The following is an 18321-nucleotide window of genomic DNA, read 5'->3' on the forward strand; positions in this document are numbered from 1 at the left end:
TAGGTGAATTTGTTATAAAGTTGCTCTTATATGCGGACAATCTCATTTTAATTGCCAAATCTGCCTACGGTTTGCAAGATCATCTATCTTCTCTTGAGTGCTTTTGCGGAATCGTGGGGATGCAGGTCAATATCAACAAGACTAAGGTTATGATTTTCTCTAATAATAAAAAATAGCATCAACATGAATTTTATTACAATGGAAATGTTCTTGAACAAGTTGCGGAGTATAAATAGCTTGGCATCGATTTCAACAAAAAACTAAGTTGGTCTAGTTGCAGGTATAAAAGGATATTAGGTGGGTGGAAGACTTTTTATGCTCTTCAAAATAGGTGTCGTGAAGCAGAGTTGTGGGATTGGAAAACTATTCAAACCTTGTTCAGTCTTCTTGTGCTGCCAATTGTTCTTTACGAGTGTGAAATATGGGCCAACAACACTACTATAGCACAATGGAAACAAATCAAAGGAATCCAAAAGCGCTTGATCACAAGCAAGTTTAAAATCAAAAGCATTGTTCCATATGATATCATGCTTAGTGAAATGGGGGTTGTTCGCTTTCTAAGCTATTTAAAAAGAATCAAAAAAATGGAAGAGGATAGATGGCCTAAAGTTGTCTTTAATGACACACTATGTAAGCGAAAAAGGACATGGATGCAACAAAACATCAAATGGAGGAGTAAATGGAATATTCAATTCAATATGTGCCCCACAAATAATAAAGAAATAAAGGTCTTTGTTATGGAGAAATTCTACAAGAGAAATTGGGGAAGCGAGATCGGGAGGAAGAAACTATATTATATAAATGAGTTCAACCCCACTTGTGATCAACTCCAAAAAGCATACATAGGAGCCAACATTTCTTGGAGGGCTAAAATTCTTATTGCTCAGTTGAGAACCAACTCTCATCAACTTCGTTGTGAGACTGGGCGTTGGAAGAGGCCAAAGGAGGCTTGGGAAGAGAGAATTTGCAGATTCTGCAATTCTAGGAAAGTGGAAACTGAACAGCACTTTATTTTAGAATGTGAGGCCTACAAGAGTAGCAGAGATAAATTTGCGGATACTAGATGTGACAGTTCTTGGCATAAGTTATTCAACGAAGAGTACATTGAGCAATTGGGTGGACTCATCATCATCCTGCACAAGAAGCGAACAGTGCTACTTAAGTCTGCTTGAGTTGTCTTGCTGTCCCATAAGCTATTTTTAGCCTTGTGAACGTTAAAATTTTATCTATTTATATATCTACACATATAGTTGATATTAAGTTTGAAGCACCCTCCCACAATACAAATTACATAAGGACTATGGAACCTTAAAATAGGTTCATATGGAAATGTGACACAAGCATTTACACACATAGAGCTACTATTAAATTTAGAATCGCTGCCCCTAATCCAAATTACATCGGGAATAGAGAACCTTATAACAAGTTCATATGAAAATGTCATCCAAATATATAAATGACAGTGACACATAGAAATGATATTAAGTTTGAGGGCCTCACCGCTGATCCAAATTACATCGGGACCGTGGGACCGTGGGACCAAAGCTCAGTCTTTAGCATAATGCAAATGGCCTAGCAAGCTCTTTATTTCAGCTTACAGCCACACGGATCCATTGGTATGATGGGCTTTAAGGAGAGGAAACCTTTACTAATAGGAGTGGTCGGTCCATTGACAATATAATCATGTGTTGTCCGAGGGGCATAATTGATGCGAGCGTAGGTGTCACCTTTGAATATATAAGCTTCATTTTTTCTACTAGACGAAAATGCTGCATCAAAACCATCCTGGAAAAGCGTATGTCGTAAAGAGGGGAAACTGTCAGTAATCTTTTTGGGTCCATGAATTATGTAGTCATTTGTTGTGTAGGGTGGAAAATTAATAAGCGCATACCGATCACCTTTAAATATATACGCCTCATCTTTTCGGAAAGAGGCAAAAGCTGCATCAATACCATTTGCGAAAATGGTATTTTTTAAAGAGTGGAATCCACCAATGATCATCGCGGGTCCCGAACCAATTGCACAGCTATCTCTCGTAAACTTGATGCGTGCATATATATTACTTCTAAATATATACGCCTCATTTGTGCGAGCAGTAAAGGCAGCATCAATGCCACTGGCAAAAATAGTATCCTTCAAGCAGGGAAAGGCATCGCCGATGGTCAGAGGTCCCTTAATAATGTAGTCATCGGTGGTGCCGGGAGCATAGTTGATGAGCAGGCACCGATCAGCAATGAACAAGTAGGCCTCTTCTGTACTACCGCTGAAGTTGAATGCACTCTCAATGTACTGTCCCACACTGCAAACTGGGTCGACATAATTACTTTCCTTGACAGCTACATCTCTCTTTTCAGCACGCCGCTCATAGCCCAGTCTTATCAGATTTTCCCCACCACTACGACAGGGAAGGATTTCTTAGACGCCTCATAAAGTTTTGAGGAGTCCGCCCCTCCGAGCCTGGATTCGGATTGTAACCTTCATTAATGTAGAGGTTATTCCCCAGTCTGTTATATTTTTGGAAGTGTGTATCGAGGTCTACAATATTAACTGTATATGGACTTGCTAATCGAATATACTGGCGACTAATGCCACCCGCAAAAGAAATTTCCTGCTTACTAGGATAACGATTTCGGTCTCCGAGAGTTAGCACCGCATCGATTCCCCCTGGGGCATATATCTGATACCGATAAAGAACGGTATCTGCTGTGACCCTTGGTCGCCATGAAGTTGTTCTCGTCGTGCTAACAAACACTGAGTCATGAGCAAGTGAGTATTCTCCGGGGGTTCCTCCATAATTTACAAATTGCTCTAAGTTGTAGTAATCTGCCATATATTGGGTTGAACTTCGAGGCCGCGGAGTAAATCCTGTCACAAAAATCTCTTGAGGGGTACGCTCATCCCAGCGATACACTGCCTCTCTAATATCCTAGTCATTTTCAGCGTTTCGAAACTGTGGTACTTGATTAGTGTTGTATAGGGTTAACCCAACAATATATGGTGATAGCTGATTGAGAACATCCTCTTCCGAAGCCGGCTGGGGAATTGCAGCTGCCACTCCACGGAATTCTGAATTAGGTGACACGGCCATATCTGTACACGAAAATTAGGATCGTGATGGAGGCAGACGAACAAGAAACTAAACAGGACATAAATTCAAGCAGAGAAAGGTAAAAACACACAAGCACAGATTTAAATGTATAAACGCAATACAACATAGACGACATTTATGCCATTCTCTGAACAGAGCTGCCAATGCTCTCCATTTCCTTCATTCATTAAAGAGAGTCATTCTTGCTTCATAAGCAGAGTCCTTTTTACAAAAGCTTTGCTTCACAGTAATCTCGAAGTTTCCAGAAATGATTAAAATAAGTCTACAGAGTATACGAGAAGAAACAAGAGGACATAAACAAAGGCGCTGGCTAATCTAGACAAAATATCAAAGACAGAGGGAAAAAAAAAAGGTCAAACATGATTCTTTTTCAGATTCAGGAAAATCTAGTGGAATTATTTCAAAAATTTTGTGCTTTCGATCACAAAATATATAGATCGTGAAGATCAAATGCTGAATTTTTTTTTAAAAATATCATTGTGTTTTCATTTTTTTGAAATTTAGTCAATCGTGCAATTTGTAAGAAGGATAGCCACGTCCATAAACAAAAAAGTTAAATAAATGCTGTTAGTTGGAGAAATGATCAACAGTAGCAAGGGAGATTAATAGCACAGTTGTAAGTGTACATCTGCCAACACTCCCCCTTAATTTTTACTGCTTCTTCTCAAAGGTGCTCAAAAATATTCTTTGCAAGCCGTTTTGTGAAGATGTCTATCAATTGTTTCTTGGGCTTGCGGAATTCAAGATGAATGTCACCATTGTTTACCAATTCTCAAAGATAGTGATATCTTATATCAATATGTTTGTTATGTTTATGAAAGACATGATGTTTAGATAAAGCAACAGCCGAATTATTGTCACAATATATTTTTGTAGGTCCTTCTTGTGAATGACTCAAATCTGAAAGTACTCTTCTCATCCACATTGCTCAACACGCTATTGATGTGGCAGCAACATATTTTGCTTCAACTAATAAGAGTGTTACGATTGGTTCTTTCTTTGATGCCTGTTGTGAAGTTTTTACACCATCGCCCCAAAATTTTGGGAATCCCTTTTTTAGTCACCGAGGCAAATTTTTGAGTTGTTAAAAAATTTGTTGATTCGATTTTTTTGAAAACTTTAAGTCTTGGATGCCTTTAGGGCCAGAGGGGGGAGAGTTAGATTCATTTTCGCCCAGTTTCAACTTGATTTTCAAGAACGACTGATTTCATCCTTAAGCCGAATAAATTTCAAACAAAACTTGGAACGATAAAATTGTAAAATTTTATACTTAGATGATTTTGTTTGAAAATTTAGATGTAATTGTATAAATTTAGATAATTTTCAAAAAAGTGAAATTTTGTTAGATTTGAGTTTTTTGAAAAATCTTGAATTTCTTTGGTAAGAAAAAAAAATTCATTTGTGAAGATGAAATCAAATCGCAAAATCAATTTTAGACTTTAGAAATGATTTTATTTTTGTCAAAAATTTAAATTGCTTGGTAAAATCAATTTGAATTGAATTGCAAAAATTGGCTTTTAAATGAATTAAAATTGCCTTGAAAATTTTTAAGCCTTTAATGAAATTGGTAATTTAATATTGAAAAAATGGCTTTTGGCTAGCCAAAATCCAATTTTAATAACATATTAATTGCTAAATCATCATTAAATAGAAACATTTACAATCTCCAAGGCATTATTTACTTTCTTTTTGCAATTTTGGTCTAATTGATAATTTTTTAAAGTATTAATTTTTAGCTAAGCATTTAATTGGGGGTTGGTTTTGTGTTTTAATTAATTTCTTTTTTGCTCCCAGGGGCCCAGTCGACCAGCTAGGAAGGAGAGGCAAATGGGGTATAAGGGAAAGCTCTTCCCCCTTATTTCTTCATTCCTCACTCCTCCTCTTTGGTGCTTAGGAGATTTTTTACTAAGAGTAGATTTTCTCTTCCTTGAGCAATTTTGCAAAGGTAGATTGGCATTTTCTTTAGGTGAATTTTTCTACCTAGGGCAGATTGGCATTGTGTTGGCAATTTTTCTTGCCTAAGGAAAATTTCTCTACTTAGCAATTTTGCAAGCATCTAGGGTTTTGGCGCGTCATTATGGGTAGTTATGGGTAGTTTTCACTTCATTTTTAGATCTAATCCTTGGCATTATTTCCAGTATTCAAAGGCAGCAAGATCCATCATATTTAGACACACTCATTTTGGCGATTTTCGTGGGGCAAAATTCTCATGCATGGTGGCTTCTCTAGGGTAGATCTAAAACTTCTCTTTACTAGATGATTTTTGCAAAGATTGATTTTTTTTAAGGAGTTGTAATTTCAGCCCTAATTTGGGCAATTTTATTTAGAGGAGGTTATTGTGATCAAAGGTTTGATTTTTTGGACAAATAGTGGACAATTCTGAGAGCACTAAATTCTGATTTTTCCAACTCAGGCCTTAAGATTTGCAAGGGATTTGAAGTTCTCAAGTCTGATCCTAAATTCGAAAAGAAGACCCAACTATTGGTAAAGGTGAGTTCAATTCATTTAGAGTTGAAAGGGGTCCTTAAGTGGATTTTCACTCTTTCGTTCTTGTCTAAACATTGTCTCCTTTGGTTCTTCTTATATTCATCATCCACCACTTCATCATCCCATTATAGCTTGAAGTTTGGAGATCGATAAGTGTAGAATCCATGATAGGACATTGAAGAGGTAGAAATAAGCTAAACCACCCTAGGTATTGGAGAGGGAGATATAAGTGCAGTCCATCCTAAGGCAAAGTCGAGGCAGAAATAAGTGGTAATCCCACCCCTAGGTTGAAGATTGGAGATTGATAAGTGTAGTGATAGGGCATTTGGCGAGGCCGAAATAAGTGTAAAATTCATCGATAGAAAGAAGATTGGAGATTGATAAGGGTAGTCTATATCACTTAGAATGAAGGGGTAGAAATAAGGGTTAGGATGGTAGATGTTAATGCAAGCAAGAATCCTAAGGGACAAACAATAAGAAAGATAAAGAGGATATGATGCCCAAAACAACTACCTTCTCAAAAATGAGGTGAATAACTGATACCAATGTTAGAATAGTAAATATGCTACAGGTGAAGGATAAACTAAAGGAAGGACAATCCCTCTTGGAAAAGAAGATATACAAAAGCAAAATTGTACACGTAGCAGCTTTTCCTCCTACATTTTTTTGTCTAGAGTTGATTATGGAGTGTGCATCCAAGTTTGATTTGATCAGCAAAGCCATCATTTTTGATGAAGGGAAGAGGGTGTTGGCCAATATTGGTGGACAAGTGATCGAAGAAGTATTTAACATTCCTCAGTTCAAGAGCATGACAGTGGTGATGATGGATCAGGTAGCCAAATCATTCTAGGATAACCAAGAGCCCTATTTCACACATCTAAAGTGGGATTTGCTACACAAGGGAAAGAAAGGCGTAACTAGGTCATCAAAGCTTACAGTGACAGATTTCAAATTAAAATACAGTGATCTCATCATCCTCTTCAACCAAATTATGGGCCTAGCTCAAGGTATGCAATTTGAAAACTAGATGTACTTCTTTATTGATGAAATTGAAAAAGAAAAAAGAAGATTTGATTGGGCTAGGATCATAAGTGAGAATCTAGAGTTGCAACTTAGAACAGTACAAAACCAAAAAAAATTCTACATGGCATCCTATCTATTTTACCTAATTGCTAGATTGTACAAAAATCTAGGACTTAAGGCTTTAGGTGAAGTTGGTAGTGGGCCGGGGCAATATTTGGTGCACGAATGCTATCCACAGCTTCACTTGCACAACAACAAGGATTACAAAATATTTCTGTGATGTATTTTCCATGAAGACAGTAAGGTTACTAAAAGGGACACCTGCTAAGAGATTTTCACTGGAAGTAGAACCAAATATAAAGAAGTATGGGAGTTGGTTCATCTAATTTTTGCAATTCACATACATTAGAGTAGCAAGAAGCACAATTTGTCCCAAGAGACTTCCAAGATACCCACCTGACAAGGTAATTTTGATGGAATTGGCTAGGCAACTTGAGCACTATGATAGAATAATGAGAATCAAAGGTAAAACTAGCATTACCTTTTCATTCAGGATTGGCAATGATAGTGTCTCCAATCGTGCCTCCTTTACAGCTATAGAGAAAGAATTGGAACGGTATCATCTAGGATGGTACAAAGCAAGGCAAGTATTCTATCCTAACGGTCTTATCAAGGCATGTCATGGAAATGCATTCAAATATGTTCCCACTATAGAAGACTTCTAGCCAATGCTAAAAATGACTTTCATGTGAGAAAGCTAGCTTTCTCAAGATTGTCGGTGAACATGATTAGAGATATCAGATGGAGAGGCCTCAATATTCTTGATCAACTAGAAGATGATGGAGATGTGCTAACAGAAGATTATAATACAATAAAGGGAACAGAGTTGAATCTAGTAGAATGTGATGATCATTAGGATCCTTCCTTAGAGGTAGTCACAAGGACAATAGATTTGCATGCCAAGTCATGGTATAATGGAAAGTTAAGGGAGTTACAAAGTCAAAGGGTACCCCTTACTAATGAGAAGATGAAGCCAAAGGAGGCTCCAGCAAAATCAGTCGAACAAAAGGGTGAAGGAAGTAGCCGATAATAAGAAATAATTAGAGGCAAGAAGAGAGCCTTGGAGGTTGAGTAAAGAAAAGAACCTCCAACAAAGAGACAACACATAGCACCATCAAGGGAAAGTATAATTAAGGCTAGAGGCCAAGAAGATAACACAAGTGAACAAAGGACAACAATAAAAGTGAGCTTGGATTCAGAGTCAAGTAGTTATAGTAATAGTACTGAGTACTCTCCTCTCTCAAAAAACCAACAAGGAGGTGACATGGTAGGTACTAGTGGAGAAGAAGATGGGTCGATCGATATTGAGGCATCAAGTCAGGCGCTTGAGGCCATTGGTGATGCTTTGTTAGTCGAACCAAATCTAGATTTAGGAGATGCACTGCACCACTATGGTTAAGGCAAATGCTTATGCCAAGGGGCAAGGTGATAACTGCTCGAACAATTGAGGACATCCAAGGATTAATAGAAAAGGGTGATAGCGAGAACCCAAAACAGATGGAAAAGACAGTGGCAAAGGTGATTAGAAGTGATAGTGATGGTCACCAAAGGGTTTAGATTGTGATACTGATAGTTGACAAGGCATTGGATGAGATTGCAACCCAAGAATATGAGATGGTGGAGCATAACTTGGGAAGGAATTTGGATGACATGTAATGTGAGGAGATCTAGGAAGGCATAGCTTCAATCAGGGAAAGATTGAGGAAGGCAAATTAAAAGATCATGAAGTTGGAGGCTAAGAACAAATATTGGAGAGATTGGCAACCTATCTAACAATTGCACTAGGCAACCCTTCCTCAAGATAGTGGGAGCAATATGGAAGAGATATCAACTTAGCTACATGAAGCCAAGGATTGGATCCATGATACAATCCAAGATGAGAAAATTTTCTTGCTTTCTTTTATCTCAACATTCTGGTCATTAGCGAGTGTTAGAGACAAATTCAGAGTATTTGAAGAGGAATGGAAGGATTTCCTTCTAGTCAAAGATTTAGCTATTCCCAAGTGACAAGCACTCATTGGGCTACTACAGACATATTTGGAAAGGGCCAAGTTGATTGAAGGATTGAGTACAATTGCATCTTGGTTTGTTGCCTTGACCACTAAATTGAGAACACTCGAGGAGATGTAGAAGGCGGTTTCACATCATAGCCCAAGCATCAACACTTCCATTTCAACCATGATGAGTGACATTGGGGTGGCACTTGATTTTGAAGACATCAGAGAAGAAGTCGTCAATGAGACAAGGCTTGGATCAAGACTAGATAAGCTAGGAAAGGCTACTATCAAGAAGAAACATTTGGGTATCCTTTCCTCTTTCAATGCCTTTATTGGATACAGAAAATAATATGAGAAGGAACATGAGAAGACACTACAAGCAGCAAGTATTATGGTGAAATTAGTTGAACTTGAGATGAAGTATACACCTTGTCCTCCTGTGGAGGAAGTCAATGAAAGGCTAGCTAGGTTAATTGACCTAGCGAAAAGAATAAAAGAAAAAGGGAGATTTATAATAGAAGATCATTTGATGTAAGCCCAAGTGGCAATTTCCCTTTCTTCTAGGATAACACAAGTGTATATTTCTAATTGGCCACCATTTTGGTGCCTTCTCATTGGTTGCTATGTTTCCACTTTTTTCATTGGTCCATTGACAGGGTGGCATCTTCTCATTACCTGATGGGGTAGCAACCCTAATTAGGGTTTCTAGGATTCAATCTAGATCATCAGTTTTGCCTCTTTATCTCTATCATTGGTTGTACATTTTGACCTCTATATAAGACCATTTTCTCTCATTTGTAAAAGTCAAAGAAAATTGTTGCAAAGATAATGCCAAAAATTGCTATTTCTTTCTTATTGTTGTGACTTGCATGATGATTAAGAACTTTTGGTATTGTTGTGTGGTTTCTACTTCCAAATAGTTAGAATAAAATTTCCTTTCAAGTTGTTAAAGTGGATTAAATTTCAAGTTGTTAAGTAGAGAGTAAAATAGATGGATAGTTGCATGGTAGCATTGGTGGATGTTTGATAGGGATCAATAACTAGGCCACTAGCATCCTAGCAGCTTGTTTGGAAGCCTTGTGTGGTAAAATAATTTATTTTCCTTCGAATCATTACATATATGGAGGTGGAACCATTAGTAAACATTCATTAGATTTGATCCTCATCCATTCATTAATCCTTCCATTCATAGGAGTAGTAGTAGAATAACAAGTAGTGGAGTAATCGAAGTTTAGGGAAGGAAGTTAGAGAAGTAAGTTAAGTACCAAAGCACACTCATTCTCCATCAACACCTCCATCAATATCATCTTGCACTCACACTGGATCACCATCACCATCATCCCAAAAATCCAACCTATCCTCAAAAGAAAAGTGTAAGGCTACCAACATGATTATCAGAAAATCACATCAATAATAGAGTTAGTATCCATAGGTATAAGGAACATTGGAGTTCATGCTTATGTTTTCATGAGAATCAACTTTTCAAGAGAGGAATTGTGTGTTTGATACTCCATATCAAGTATTCAATTCCTAATATGTTATGTAGTGGTACAAAACTCACATCAACATCATCTGGCACTAGAAGGAGGGCCTAAAAGTTATTTCTTTTGAGGATTTGTTAATACTTTCAACTAGAAGAACAATGGTGCTTCCCAGATCAAATCAACCTAGAGCAATTTGGAGAGCACTCCAAGACCATATTGTAGCCAGTTTGTGCTCAACTGCTTGGGAAGAAAGTGAAAGCACTAGGGAATATCTGGATACCATTGACTTATTAAATTAAGAAGAAAGGAAGGCATGATCTATTCAAAGGAGAATTTAGAAAAGGTTGGAATGACAAAGAGAGATAGAAAGGAATCTTGAAAGAGAAAGGAAAGCATGAAGACAAGCTCAAGCCATTCTTGAGGAAAATTTAGAATAGGGAAATCAATTAGGTCTAAAATATAATCAAATTGGATAAAATGATTGGGTCTTTTTCTCCCGAAAGGTTTGAGAAACTAAAATTTGATATGAGGCAGAGGATAGTGAGAAACACACCACACTAGGAAGAGGATCTACTTGAGTTAGAATTTCATAGGAAATCAAGGAATCATTGGGTAGCTGATACCTTAAATTTAGCTAGCCCCTCAAGTAATCAACTAGTTCAGGCTCAAGTCAATCAACCAATTCAAGCTCAAGTCAATCAACTAGCAATGGCTCAACCACCATGGATTCAAAACAATGTCTCACCCATTTCATTCCAACAATATCATGATCTACCAAAGAATCCAGTAGTATTTTGCTCCAAGTTCTTTGTTAATGACCCTAACCATATAGCGGAGGATCATATCAAGGTGTTTGAAGATGCATTATGCAATAGAAGAATTCAACATGAGTATGTAGCATGCAGGCTTTCCCCTTATTCATTAGGGGAAGACCCTTACTACTGGTTCATCAATTTGCCAACATCATCTATAATAGGATGGGTTCAACTCAGAGAAGCCTTTATTGCAAAGTTTGGCATGTCCACCATGCCACTAGTGTTACATAGAATATTTGTGGACATTAGGAGACATGATAAAGAGTCGATGAGTTCTTTCAACAATCAATTCCATAAGGCTTATACGAGGTTGCAAGCCCCCTACACAATGATAGAGGCTGGTGCTTTGGAAGCATATTATAGTGCCTTAGACAATCAAATAGCTATTTTTACAAGGATGGTGAATCCTACTCCCACAACGTTGAATGAGGCTTACACCAAAGCAATTGAAATAGGGAAACAATTAGGCCAACAAGGAATGGAACCCCCAAGTGCTAGGTATCTGAACAACCAATTTGACAACTTACATACTAGACACCTGCAAATCAGTTGGTGGTAAATTTGGGACCTCCATTGTCCCAGGCACCACCATCAATGCCTATTTATATACAAAGTGAAAATTCATCCACAAAAATGCAAGAAGAAAAGGATGAAATGAAGGAATTGATCGAGCAAGTCAAGAAGCTATCTACGAAGGTCACCTATTTGAGAAATTAGAACAACCAGCTCCAATGTTCCCATAGAAATAATCATGGAAGTAATTACCAAAATCAAAGTGGGAGTTATCAAGGTGAATACCAAAGAAACTATCAGGACCAAGACTTCCAAAGAAACAATCAAGGTGGCGGTTATCAAAGGAACTATCAAAATAATAACTACCAAGGTAACAACCAATCGCAAGACCAAGGATACAACAATCAGTTTAATCAGAAGAGGACATGGAACACAAGCCCAAACAATGGAAATTTGGTGTCTCCACTTGATAATCAAACCTTAGTAGATAGTAGGCTAGTGGATAGAATATTCTTAGTTGAATCTATCATGTCTAAGTACTACAGATTCTATGAGACTGATCAACATTCAGAGTTAGGATGTGTAGAATTCAAGAGGGCATCTAACTTATTTCAGAATATAGTAGATGAGTCAGTTAATTAGGAAGATGTTAAGGTCATAGGCTATGAGATTGTCCTATCCTTAGGATACAATTAGTGCTTGACTTTTGAGGAGATTTCATTTCCACTAGAATTTGAAGCATATGAAGAACACCAAGGGAGATTTCCTCCTAAGTCAGCCAATGGACCAATTAGTGAGGAAAAAAATCAAAATGTGTATAAAAATGTGATGGTTTCTTTCCCACCTTTGGGAAAAAATTTCTAGTTCAAGGGACAGGTGGGAACCAAACATTTCAACAATTGACTACCAATGCAATATTTTATTTGAGAAAAAATGAGAGGAATGATGGACCTTTCACATCCTCCATACCCCCAAATAATTTTAATACACATCCACATCCCAATGCAAGAAACATACCAAATTCTTCAAGAGATGTACCTAAATATAGACATGGTGGCCATAACAATGGAAGTGGACAACAAAATTTCTAGCAAAGTGCACAACAAAGCAATCGAGGTACTCAAGGATCGCAGAATGTCCACTTGACACAAGAAGCAAATAGAGGAAGAACTAGAAACAATGCCATGAACAATGATGAGTTGAAAAGATTAGGACATAGTGTGACAAAGGAGATGAAGAAGGTCAAAATCAATCTCCCTTTTTTCGAATTACTGAAGGTAGTGGAGATTAGAGATACATTCCTTGATAAAAAATCACAAGGATATCACACTCAAAGTGCACCAACACATACTCAAGGGAGGTCTCCTCCTAACTGAGTGCATGTGATCCAAGGCATTACAGAAGAGAACATGATGAATACATCTCAAGAGGTTTCATACAGAGATATAGAGAGCTCTGCACAAGAAATTTCATATGGAGATATCCATGAATTCAATAGATATCCAGGGCCTCAACTAGTTTATGTGGCCCAAGGATCAACACTGGCAAAATAACATACACAAAAGAGTCAAGACCCAGTAAACAATAAGGAAATTATGAAGAATGAAGAGGTAGTTCAAATGAAAAATTTCATAGTAAAGTTGAAGCAAGTACATAAGACACCTGTGGTGTATTATCAAGGGAAGGATGAGCCAACCCTATTTCTTCTATTATTGAGGATATTTGGGAAGCTTCTCCATAATTTCTTGATAGATTTAGGAGCATCAAGTAATGTCATGCCATTGAACATTTGTAGAAGTTTAGGAATCACACCTTTGGGATCAAACAGAAAGGTTACCCAATTGGATAAAATAGAAGTGTTGGTATTGGGTGAACTACACAACATACACATGTAATTGGCATTTGATCCAAGGATGGAACACATGGTAGATATTTCAGTGGTAGATGTGGCTAATACCTATGGATTGATCCTAGGTAGAGATTGGGCTAGAAGGTTGAATGGATACATGGCAACTAACTTCTCTCACATGTGGCTCCCATGGAAAGGACTTTCCAACCAAATCAAAATTGATAGCACCCCAAGATTGAGATTGAGAATTACTAAGTATGGGGAATCAAATGAGATATTGTTTGTGGAAACAATTATGAATACCTATAGGCCTAAGAGGATAGAAGTGTTGACAATGAATATCATAAGTGAAGGAAGGGATTCCACTAAGATCCTAATTGAGTCAGATCTAGATGCTTCATCCGACGAGGTTAAAGGCATGTTTGAGAATTTTAAGAACTTTGTGACTAGAATGGTGCAGCAAGGAATAGAGTTGGGTAACCGAACTTCAGTGAGCAACTTATTATTACCCAACTAGTGTAGAATTCACAATGCATTCCATTCAAAATTATCTTGCTCCTTGTGTATAGTTGCATTGGAACAAGGATAAAAGAGAATCCCGAGGGCTCTAAAATAAGATGATCAACATGGCAACCAAAAGGTTGAGACTTTACAAGCTAATAAATTAGAAGATAGTATCATCGATGAAGCAAAGAACCAAATTTCACCACCCAACTTAGAAATGAAGAAAAATGATGAAATAGAGAAATCCAAGAATGAGTATCAAGAGAATAATGGAGTATGGACTCTTAGGTTCAATGGTTCCAAAACTAAGCAAGGAGTTGGAGATGGATTTGAGTTAGTCAACTCAACAAGGACAACCTATTTGGAGGCACATAGATTGCAATTCCCATGCACCATCAATATGGTAGAATATGAAGCTTTGATTTTAGGCATGTTGTGTGCTATCAAGAAAGGTGCCAAGGTACTTCATGTACTTGGAGATTCATATTTAGTAATTGAATAGGTAAAGAAAAAGTTCACTTGCCAGGAAAAAAGATTGAAGAGGTATAGAAACAAAGTTTGGGATTTGATAGAGGACTTCAATGCCTTTAATATCAAATTTAGCTATAGAGCAAAAAATCAGGTGGCTAAAGCCCTCACACAAACTAAAAGCTCACTAGCACCAATTAAGTTGGATGGATTGAAGAAATTTGAGTTGGCATTGATTTTGTTAATACTAGACAATGTTAAGCACTTCCAGGTGTTTGAAGATGATAGGCATATCCTTAAATTCTTGACAAATTCAGATGTATTCATAGCACAGATCATTGATGATGAAGTGGATGAAGAAGCAAAAATTGACTTAAAAGGACTTATGAGCCTAAAGAAAAACACTATTCCAAAAGGAATGATTGAATTAGAAAGGATTTTCAATGTGGACCAATTCAACAAGGTACAATAAAAACCCATAGGGGGTGATGAATGCAAAAAAGTTAACTTGGGAATAGAAGATTGTCCCAAAATAGTTCATATTGGGAAGGTTTGCACACCTAAAGAGAAGGCTGATATATTGAGCTTTGTTGGTGTAAATACGTACTTTACTATTTACACTTACTTAAGTTTACTTAGGTTAATGCATTATTTAATTATTTTGGATTATTTTATTATTTTTATGTTGACAACACAAGAGTATGCAACTTTATTTGAGCACATGGTGTCTACAACACTGTTTTGCATGTCCCACACTTGTAGACTTATCCTCACATCACCGCACTTACTTTCATGCTTATTGGAGGATAATCCATATCTGGTGGACATGTGCTTGGTTGTATGACACTTCATGGTGCTAACTTCTATGCATTCTAGAAGCTCTACTAAGGCCTTTATATTTAGGCACTCCTAGTGTACTCTAAGCATTAATTTATTCTCTCCATTTTTGGTCTACTGTGTGCTTGTGTTTGAGTTCTTAGTTCCTGGGTGAATTTTTCCCTTAGGAAAATTCTAACATGGTATCAGAGCTTAGAGACTTTCTTATCGCAAGCCATTCGAGACCTCTTGCTTGCTTCATCACCTCAGCCTAAATCCAGAGTGCTGCAGAAATTGAGAGTGTCCAATGCCAGATCTAACCTTTCCATTGCATTCAGAATGCTGAATTGGTGAAAATCAACTATAATCACGTCTACCTTGGCTCAAAGTCGACCATGAGGCAAATTTTTTTTGCAAATCGAAACTCGGAGGCACCAATTTACAGTATGGGTATGGTCATTTTTCATAGATTCATTTGATTAATCCAGATCTACACATTTCATTTCTCTATAGTTATTTTCCCATCAGTTAATTAGCGAAATTGCAAAATTTTAGAGAAAAGTTTTTAGCAAACTCAGGCAGTGACACCTCGGATCTACCATTTTTGGAGAATATTTTATTAATTGCAAGGTTTTATTTTTAATTCGGCAGCCTCATAGAAATTTTGGCGGTACCTGTGAAATCCACTCACAGTCAATGGTCTGACCCCTTTGGCGACCACAGACCACCAAAATCTGGTGGTACAAGCCCACACCGGCATTCAAATCCAAGCCGCCATCCATAGTTATTTTAACTTCTGCGGGTTTCTATTTAAAAAAGGTGCTCAGAGCACTCCCACATTACATGTGGCACTAAAACATCAAAAACTCAGCAATATGTAGTCTTTTTCGTCAATCACGGCATTGAACTGTGACTTCCGGTGGCGGCTTTTTCTGCACCTAGTAACTTGCAACTCCCAACGACATTTTCATGGATTTTGGCAGCTCACTATTTCCCATTTTTTGTCTGTGTGAAGGACCTTTGGCCACTGCATCGACTTCTCTGGTGGTGATAAAGGGTTTCTGGCAGGTAGTTTTCAAATCTCCACGACTGGTGCTGTACAATCTCTCGCCACACAAAAAGGTCTCCAGCTATCAGTCCACATGGATTTCTTAACTTTGCCATGCTTGCAGTTAACACATCAGCCTTTGAGTTGCCATGTGTTCTAGCCTACATTTTTTCCATGTCACCATACGGATCAGACACGTGTGAGTTCGTATAGTACAAATAGGTACAGTCAGCAACCACATCATCCCAAGACACTATTTTTTGCTGATGTCACCTTTTCACTATGTTAAATTTGATGCCCATTTGGATGTCATTCCAGGGTGTTTTATAACTATATTGATGGCCGTTTGACCATCAAATTTAGACTCGCATTTTCTCCTCCAAACCCCTCACTAGATTGCTTTTTAGTTTGGCAGCTTAACTTTGCGAGCCCATAACTTGGACATCTAGACTCCGATTCAGGTGGAATTTCCTAAATTTTCTAGTGGTGGTGTTTTTTTCTGGTTTTGGTGCATAAATTTTTGCAGAATTTTTGTTTTTTGGCGACTATACCTGCATAATCCTGCCTTTTGCAACTTCAAAAGATCTGTACAGGCACATATGGTTACTTTTTTAGGTTCTATTTTTTTTGAAAGTGCATTTTTTTTGTCTACTTTCCAGATTTGAAGTTAGATTATAGGGTTGTGTGAATAAATTTCTCACATTCAGAATTAGGGCTTCTTTGGCATTGTAAAGCTTTCATTCTTTTTTAGAATTGTTGTAAAACTAAGCTACAGTGCTTAAGTGATAGATTTCAGCCTTATAAGGTAGTTGTAACAGCCAAATCAGAAAGTCCACTTTGTTCATTTTAACAAGTGGCCCATTGTAAACGCACTACTTATAAAGTGCCAAAGCATCTTTTTTGGTGGGTTCTTTTTCTTGAGTAAAAAGGGGGGGTGTGTATTGTGTTCTTGTGTCTCTATTTTGTGCTTTTTTCATTTCTGCATCATGGGTTTTAAATTTCCTCCTTTAACTTCACACAACTATTCTACATGGAAAGATATTGCATGGAGTAGATTAATGAAAAAAGGATATAGTTTATATGTTGATGGTACAATTACCCAACCTACTGATGCTAAAGAACTCATTGATTGGAAAAGACAAGACCAACAAGCTTTAGGTGTAATTAGGAGTTGTGTACATGGGGATCTTCTCTTTCACATTAAAAATTGTTTAGACTCTAAGGAAGCTTGGGATAAACTTGAATAGTTGTATGGTAAAGTGGATGAAGAAAAGGGATTTCAGATTGAGGATGATCTACTTCTCTTAGATCCTAAAAATTATGACACAATTCAGGATTATATCATTAAAGTCAATGAGTATAGGGCACTTCTAAATGATTGTGGAAATTCCATAAAGGATGATAGGTTGATTCATCACATCCTGAAGCGGCTACCTTCTAAGTATGCCAACTTTGTTTCGAGTTTTAATACTCAAAGGTTAACCATGGGATCTGCTTACCAGAAGCCTTCCTTTGATGGATTTGCAGACATGTTGATTGTTGAACAATCTCACTTGGTGGATTTTGGCCTTCTCAAGTCATCTAAGACTGAAACCTTGGTGGCTAGTGATGCTCAGAAATCTGGTCAAGGGGGAAAAAACAACAACAACAAGAAGCAGTGGAAGTAGAAAACACAATCTGAGACACAACATGACTCCTCTCAACAAGGCAGTTCTTCTTCAAACAAGAAAGGAAGTAATGAAAAGAAGGAAAAATTCTTTTTTGCATACTGTAAAAAGCCAAATCATGATGAGCATCATTGCAAAAAAAAATAATTGATGAGTTAGAAAATCTACTCAAGAAGAACAAGATTCAAGTGCCAAGTAATTCCAATTATTCTTCTCCTAACTCTTCAAAGGGTAAAGGTCAAGCACTTATGGCCAACACAAGTTCTTCTTTGGAATGGATACTTGACTCAAGTGCCTCTTACCACATGGGTTCTTCAAGGGAAGACTTTTCTTCATTGAAGCAGTCAAAGGTACCACACATCTTCATGGGAGATGATACTAAGATGTAAGTTGAAGGAAAAGGACATGTTGAAATGGAAGATGGGGAATTCAAAGATGTTCTTTATGTTCCAAATCTAAGCTCCAATCTCCTATCAGTTTA

General features: G+C 37.4%; 1 protein-coding gene across 1 annotated transcript; it reads right to left on the reverse strand.

Annotated features, from left to right (window-relative positions):
• Nucleotides 1-1584: 1584 nt before the first annotated feature.
• LOC149575833 (albumin-2-like) lies at nucleotides 1585-15907 on the reverse strand. The gene is made up of 4 exons (XM_089815679.1): nucleotides 15817-15907; nucleotides 3017-3090; nucleotides 2577-2926; nucleotides 1585-2395 (listed from the first exon to the last, which is right to left on the reverse strand). The coding sequence occupies exons 1-4, from the start codon at nucleotides 15905-15907 to the stop codon at nucleotides 1585-1587; spliced, it is 1326 nt and encodes a 441-aa protein (XP_089671805.1).
• Between the last annotated feature and the right edge of the window lie 2414 nt (nucleotides 15908-18321).

The sequence above is a fragment of the Cupressus sempervirens genome, chromosome 1, assembly GCF_028749045.1.
Source record: "Cupressus sempervirens isolate cs-2001-9-10 chromosome 1, ASM2874904v1, whole genome shotgun sequence".
NCBI classification, from domain to species: domain Eukaryota; kingdom Viridiplantae; phylum Streptophyta; class Pinopsida; order Cupressales; family Cupressaceae; genus Cupressus; species Cupressus sempervirens.

What these genes read in the sequence shown, in the direction of transcription:
- LOC149575833 (XM_089815679.1), bottom strand. Translation starts at nt 15,907, where the DNA reads ATGGATGGCGGCTTGGATTTGAATGCCGGTGTGGGCTTGTACCACCAG. An exon ending in AAGGGGTCAGACCATTGACT is followed by an intron (nt 3,091 to 15,816) that starts GTGAGTGGATTT and finishes TTTCGTGTACAG; the next exon opens with ATATGGCCGTGTCACCTAAT. An exon ending in AGCCGGCTTCGGAAGAGGAT is followed by an intron (nt 2,927 to 3,016) that starts GTTCTCAATCAG and finishes GAAAATGACTAG; the next exon opens with GATATTAGAGAGGCAGTGTA.